The 7,346-nt window shown below is 35.7% G+C and overlaps 1 protein-coding gene across 1 annotated transcript in view; it reads right to left on the reverse strand.

The window, feature by feature from the left end:
• Nucleotides 1-3,316, reverse strand: part of rspo4 (R-spondin 4) — an 8,743-nt gene extending 5,427 nt beyond the window's left edge. The window contains exon 1 of the mRNA XM_016512196.1: nt 3,238-3,316. Within this exon, the coding sequence (XP_016367682.1) occupies nt 3,238-3,316 (79 nt within the window). The remainder of the gene's footprint in view (nt 1-3,237) is intronic.
• Between the last annotated feature and the right edge of the window lie 4,030 nt (nt 3,317-7,346).

The raw sequence follows: 7,346 nt of genomic DNA on the forward strand, positions 1-7,346 counted from the left end.
GCCAGGATGCCGAGGTCACACCTCTAGTCTTTTCGAAAGACATCCTGGGATTTTTAATGACCACAGAGAGTCAGGACCTCGGTTTAACGTCTCATCCGAAAGACGGTGCTTTTTGACAGTATAGTGTCCCCGTCACTATACTGGGGCGTTAAGACCCACGCAGACCACAGGGTGAGCACCCCCTGCTGGCCTCACTAGCACCTCTTCCAGCAGCAACCTAGTTTTCCCAGGAGGTCTCCCATCCAGGTACTAACCAGGCTCAACCCTGCTTAGCTTCAGTGGATAACCAGTCTTGGGCTGCAGGGTGATATGGCTGTGTGTTGTCCTAATATGGACATGGACAAACAAGACACGTAACCCTGGACTGCTCCATGATGAATTGGTCATTGTAATAATTCAACTGTATAAAAGCATCTGCTAAATAAATGTTTACTCTCTCTCTCTCTCAGTCTTTTTCTTTTCACAAAATGTGTTGCTTATGTACAGAGTGCATGCATGTTTACATTCGACCAATGCCAAAGCCAAAGACTGGAGATTGAAGCCTCTTGTCTGCGTGTGTCGTGTCAAACGTGTTTGCAGGGGGGAGATGTGAGGAAACTGCCAGATGGTTCTTATCTTCATGTCCTTCATTAGGGAAATAAAGAGAGACACCACTGTCTAAAAAGACGTCGGTGAGCCAAGCCGTGATGCTTCCGCTGCGTTCTCATTGTTCACTATTTTCTGCATGGATGTCAATCAAATGAAATTGAGAAAACATGGGGAAAGATACAAATAAGAAATGAAGGCCAGATACTTCTATAATGCTCAAATTGAGAAGTGTTTTTCTGCTCTGTATCTGAATTCTTAAGTTTTTTTTATTTTATAATTGGTTAGTTATATAAAAACACATTCAAAATAAGGGTTTCAAACAATTTTGCTGTTAAATTTCTTTGCTTATGTGCTTTTACTATATAAATAGATATATAGATTAGACAGACAGACAGACAGATAGATAGATAGATAGATAGATAGATAGATAGATAGATAGATTAAACCTCTACCTAAAGCAATGCATAATGACGCAGAGGAAAGTCTCTATCAGTCATCAAAAAATTAGATCTAATGCTTTGTGATTATTCTAGAAAATCAGCGGTAAATAAACTGACTGATCTTGCCACAGTGCATCAAGATTTATTACCAACTGGTCTATATTTCAGTCTCGTTCTGCTGAAAATATGCACATAGTATGATCCACTCGCTATACACTCCTAAATAATAGATAATACTAGATAAAAACAATACTATTTTCTAATATAATTTTTTCCATTTAGAGCTCAGATATAAAGTTTCAGACTCGTTGTAACACTGTTCATTCTGGGAAAGTTATGCATGTTTAACACTTAGAAGAAACATTTATTGTCTCAGTCACTGAGTCAACATCTGTTCTATAGCATATTTAATTTTCTATAAAATATAATAGCAAACATGATATTATATACAACTACTACTACTTGGTAAAGTGTCATTCCAAAATCACACACAAGCCTATTATATACAACTGATCCACTGGATGAACCCTAAATGAACCTTTGGAAACAAAGTTTTCATGAAGGATGAACTGAAGCGTCAATAGTCGTAAAAACAAAATGCCTAGGATACAGCAGGGCTAAAAGCACTAAACTGCAACAAACACCACCAGTACCAGAAATTGTCCCGCTCATCATTTCATATTGCTGTATCAAAGTATTTTCAGATGGTGACAAAATATGCGCTATTAACTCACTATTGCCTCTGTATCTACACAATATCACTATACTCCCCAAATGCACCAAATAATATTAATTAAAACATATTTAGTCTTGTTACAGTATATACTTAGGGATCATTAAAAAAAAAAATCACAGTAGCAATCTGGAGATGACAATCAATCACAGTAATTTATGAGAGAAATCTTCTATATTTAGCAGCACTGAAGTGATGCTTGTAAGATTCATCAACACAGCATTTTCTAAAGCGAAATTCTGTAGCCAATTCTGTAGGGTCAATCAAGTAACGTATTACTGTTGTTAAATGGTGACAACACGTTCAATAAATACACACTGATTCATATATTTAAAAAAAAATCTAAATAACTCTTTGCAAGCTGAAATATTACGGTTGCCAAGTAATGTAGAAGTCCTCACATTAATATAGAATTCATCAACACAGCATTTTCTAAAGCGAAATTCTGTAGCCAATTCTGTAGGATAAGTATCTGATTTCATCAGGATACTAAATCACAACAACTGGAACATAGTACAGGAATGTATCATATTAAAATAATAGGTCAGGGAAAATCACTGCAACACACAGCCTCAAGTAACGTATTACTGTTGTTAAATGGTGACAACACGTTCAATAAATACACACTGATTCATATATTTAAAAAAAAATCTAAATAACTCTTTGCAAGCTGAAATATTACGGTTGCCAAGTAATGTAGAAGTCCTCACATTAATATAGAATTCAACTAATAATTGTATCATATTAAAATAATAGGTCAGGGAAAATCACTGCAACACACAGCCTCAAGTAACGTATTACTGTTGTTAAATGGTGACAACACGTTCAATAAATACACACTGATTCATGTATTTAAAAAAAAATCTAAATAAACAACTCTTTGCAAGCTGAAATATTACGGTTGCCAAGTAATGTAGAAGTCCTCACATTAATATAGAATTCAACTAATAATCACACACCTCTACACTCTTTATATATATTCACATAAATAATAGCTATATAAATGGCTTTGAATCAGGCTTATCCAATCAGATTTGAGAGTTGGAACTATACTTTGCATAAAACAAATAAACATTTGTGTAAACAAGCAATATTTGGGATTAGTGCACATACTGAAAGTACCATGGCACATGAATTCCACTACCATGGTGAATATAGAAGTACTCGAAAGAATACCATGGTACACTCTCAGAAAAAAAAGATACAAAAGCTGTCACTGGGATGGTAGCCTATTTACCCCTAAAGTGTACATATTAGTACCTAAATGGCATATTTTAGTACCTTTTGAAAAAGTACCTCTCCAGTGACAACTTTTGTACCTTTTATCTGAGTGTACATGTCCATAAACTATAGTGTTCGGTACTTTTTTGTAAGTGTATAGTTGATTATTTTGCAAAAAAAAAATATATATATATATATATAATTTATAAGCAGTCATGAAACACAAATGATAAATTAAACAAAAAAAGTTCTTACCACTTCGTTTTCTTGCAGCTAACGTCAATATAAGCATCTGACAAACAAGGGAGACGAGAGCCAAAAGTTGCCAATGCATCAGGACAAGCAACAGGTTCCGTAACATCTGCCTGAAAGACTGCCTCGGAAAGAGAGCCGGCCTCCTCTCTGCCTCATGGAAACTCATGGATAATAGCCTGATGCTCACCCTGCCCACGTCACCTGATCTCCACAAACATCTGTCCAATTTACCTTTCAGCTGTTGAGTAATTGTGCTCATTTCAGGTTGTCATTTTGCGTGTATTCCACCTTTAATGTCACATACCTGAGGCAGAACTCACATTTTTACATTTTTGTCAACGCACAATCCTTAGCCTAACTATTTAATCCCTTTATATTTAGACGGTTTAGAAGATCTAGGTTTAATTTTCTAAACACAGTGGAATACAGATTGCAGTTTGCTGTGGTTGTGGTGCTCTGGATCGTGCAGATCTCCTTCCTGTTCTCCGGAGCTTTGAGGTTGGGTTTATTTATTTGATCATATAAAGTTGAGGGTATCATTAAAGATCTGTGGGAAAAAAGAGAGTGAAAAGAGTGAGCGTATATATATATGAAATACATCTTGTGCTTGCCATCTGCAGTTTTTCATGGGGCTGTCTTAACAAACAGCAAATGTTTCACACAAATTCAGGAAAATGAGCAGATATAAACAAACAAACCAGTTAAAACAGCTTTTGTGGGTAATTAGGCTACTGTTGCTTCCAAATATTAGTAAGGGGGCTGTTTACAACATGTTTTAAAACAAGTGCATTTATTTAAAAATTCTTACTTTTATACAATAGAAAGACTTAATATCAGCATGTAAAAATTATAGATTATTGATATTTAATGTACATTAAACATTAATGTACATTTAAAGTACTTTGAAATATACTATGGTATTCATGTTCTATAATATATGTGACCCTGGACCACAAAACCAGTCATAAAGGTCCATTTTTTTTCGAATACCATGGTACTTTCATTGGTATTCATTAAAAAGACATGGTTGTACCATGGTACATTTTGGTGCTTTTCACAAGAGATTTTTACATGATAGCACTTACAAATCAAGTACCAAAAAGAACTGTGGTGTAGCCTACCATGGTACTATTATGTGAAAGGGATACTATAATACTAAAATTCACGTACCATGGTATTTTGTATGGTACTCCAATAGTCTTTCCAAAAAAGAAAAACATGGTTCTACTATAGTGCGTGTCCTGAAAACATAGTAGTACCATTATGTTTTGGTAGTTTTTGTAAGTGATGTAAATTGCATGGTACGTGAATATGGTAAACATTCAGTACTGTGGTAAATGTCAAAGTAAAATTAATCAAATATAATACCATGGTATATTTCAACATACCATGATCTGATGATCTGAGTGACTTTCAGCAACTGAAATTACGTACCTTGTGTCACGCACACATGCAGGCTGATATCACAAACTCAAGGTTGTGAACTCTCGAATCGACTCTGTGTTTGATAACCGGGCTGAAAGTGCATGGAGGGGGGATAGGCGCCACTGCGCTCATGACATCCCGCTAAATACACACCAGATGCGGCGGGTAAGATACTGGCCGTTCAGAGGCACGCCATGAGGCAGTGACACTACACATCTCCGTGGAGCTCTCTTCCAATCAGTGTAACTCCACTGGATTCAAAGCTCGCCGTCAGCCCTGGGTCAGTTGTGATGTTGGGGAGCCCACTTCCCTGCTGGTTCTAGTTTGTTGATTGTCTTTGAGGCTGTTATGGATGTACTGAGAGGGGCTGCTCTCCTCCACGGCCTTGAAGTGCTCGGTACTCAATCTCATCAGAAGATAAAGGCACAGACTTACAGATACATAACCGATATTACATACCATTCTTTTTTTTTTTTTTTTTTTTTAAGATTTTAGCATACCTTTTAAGATCTTTAAGGAGTCAACTCACTTTTCCCTTTACCATTTCCTTTGATAGAGATCATGTTTTACATAGGACTGCCATAATGCATGCATTAATTTAAAAGAGAAGTTCATCCAGAAATGAAAACTGTCATTATTTACTCACCCTCATGTTGTTTCAATTTCCGCCGGATTAAACAAAATAACATGTTTTGGAGAAATGCATGAAATGAACGCTTATTGTGTCCTTGGAATGAATGGACAAAAAAGCTTCAAAAGGAACCATATGTGCACTATACAAGTGAAACATTTTTATATGCACAAACATCACAAAATTGTATAATTTTTAAAAAGAAAACTATTTCCCATTGGGAAAAAAAAAACATGAATAACAAATCAATTTTTATCTTATTTTTAAATTATCTTGGTTTAGGGATGTTTATATAATTATACTAGAAAAAATTTCATTTTACACTGCAAGTTTTTAGGTGGATCATATATATACAAAAAAGTGAAAAATATGCAATTTTACAATGGGAGAAAGAATATATATATTTTCTAAAAACAAGTAGAAAAACAAGCAATTTTGCTTTGCAAGATATTTTATCTTGTGTTTTGATATTTTTACTGGAAAACAAAAGATCAAAATGATATTACAGTGCAAGTTGTTTTATATTCAAAAACCCTTTTATATATAAAAATATTACATTTTTGTTCCTTTCAGGAAGATTGATTTGCCTCTGCCAAAAAAGTAAGACTTGCTACAGACTTTTAAAGTTTCATTTAACGCTGACCTGGTCACCTTCTTGTTTCCCTTTAGCCTGAACTCATTCATTAGTTCACCTTAAAGGGGTCATATGATGTTGCTAAAAAGAACATTATTTTGTGTGTTTGGTGTTTTGAAATGTGTTTATGCGGTTTAAAGTTCAAAAAACACATTATTTTCCACATACTGTACATTAATGTTTCTCCTCTATACCCCGCCTTTCTGAAACGCGTCGATTTTTACAAAGCTCATCGTCTGAAAAGCTAGGTGTGCTCTGATTGGCCAGCTATCCAGTGTGTTGTGATTGGCCGAATACCTCAAGCATGTGACGGAAGTAAGACTTGCTACAGACTTTTAAAGTGGTAGTTTCATTTAACGCTGACCTGGTCACCTTCTTGTTTCCCTTTAGCCTGAACTCATTCATTAGTTCACCTTAAAGGGGTCATATGATGTTGCTAAAAAGAACATTATTTTGTGTGTTTGGTGTTTTGAAATGTGTTTATGCGGTTTAAAGTTCAAAAAACACATTATTTTCCACATACTGTACATTAATGTTTCTCCTCTATATTTCCTCAGTTACCAGCACGGATCAGCTCCAGGCATGACGAAGCAGATATTGTCCTCTTTTGGAAGGCCAAACAAAGTAGTTTCGCTTTCACAACGAAGCACACAGCGTCTTCAGGACATGGCTGCAGCGTCAACAATACTACAGTGAGAATTAAAGTTACGCCTTCTTTCTTTGCGTGAATATTTGGGCGGCGTTATGCAAATCTTCCGAGATCGTGACGTAGGTATGTGGGGGCGTGTTAGAACAAGCCGTTTTAGGTAGGTGTGGCTGACTCTTAACTTTTATAAAGAATATCTCTTTGGATTTGAGACTTTAGTCTTTGCAACTTTACAGATCTTCTTTATGCACCAAGAGCTTGTAACACTCCAAAGAGAAAGGAAAAATTGAAATCGCATCATATGACCCCTTTAAAACACAGACATACAGATGACTGACACTATTTAAAGTCTCCAGGTCTGGAGTGGAGAATGTACATGGAATGCATGAAACATTCCTCCAATATTCCACAGATGGAATGTGGGAGTGAGTTTTGAAGACATATTTCTGTCAAACTATCTCAAACTGAATAAAATGTGAAGTTTATTATTTATATCCTTTTAATATTAATTTGATTCAAAAAATCATTCAGGGACCAATCCACACTCCTGTCAGACATTTCAAAACTGAACATTTACAGTAACGTTTAATAGAAGGTTTAACAATATTATCTGACTGACAGGTTGAAGAGGTGTATGGAACGGTCTAGCAGTATCTGTCTGTAAAAGAGAAAGACAAGAAGTGGAGACTCACTCTGAGGTGCAAAGAAAAGAAGCTCAAGTGTTCACAGACTTTAGCTCAGATATATAAAGTAGCAGAGCATCTCAAACAAGG

Source organism: Sinocyclocheilus rhinocerous, unplaced genomic scaffold (genome assembly GCF_001515625.1).
Source record: "Sinocyclocheilus rhinocerous isolate Xijiao unplaced genomic scaffold, SAMN03320098_v1.1 scaffold113, whole genome shotgun sequence".
NCBI classification, from domain to species: Eukaryota; Metazoa; Chordata; class Actinopteri; order Cypriniformes; family Cyprinidae; genus Sinocyclocheilus; species Sinocyclocheilus rhinocerous.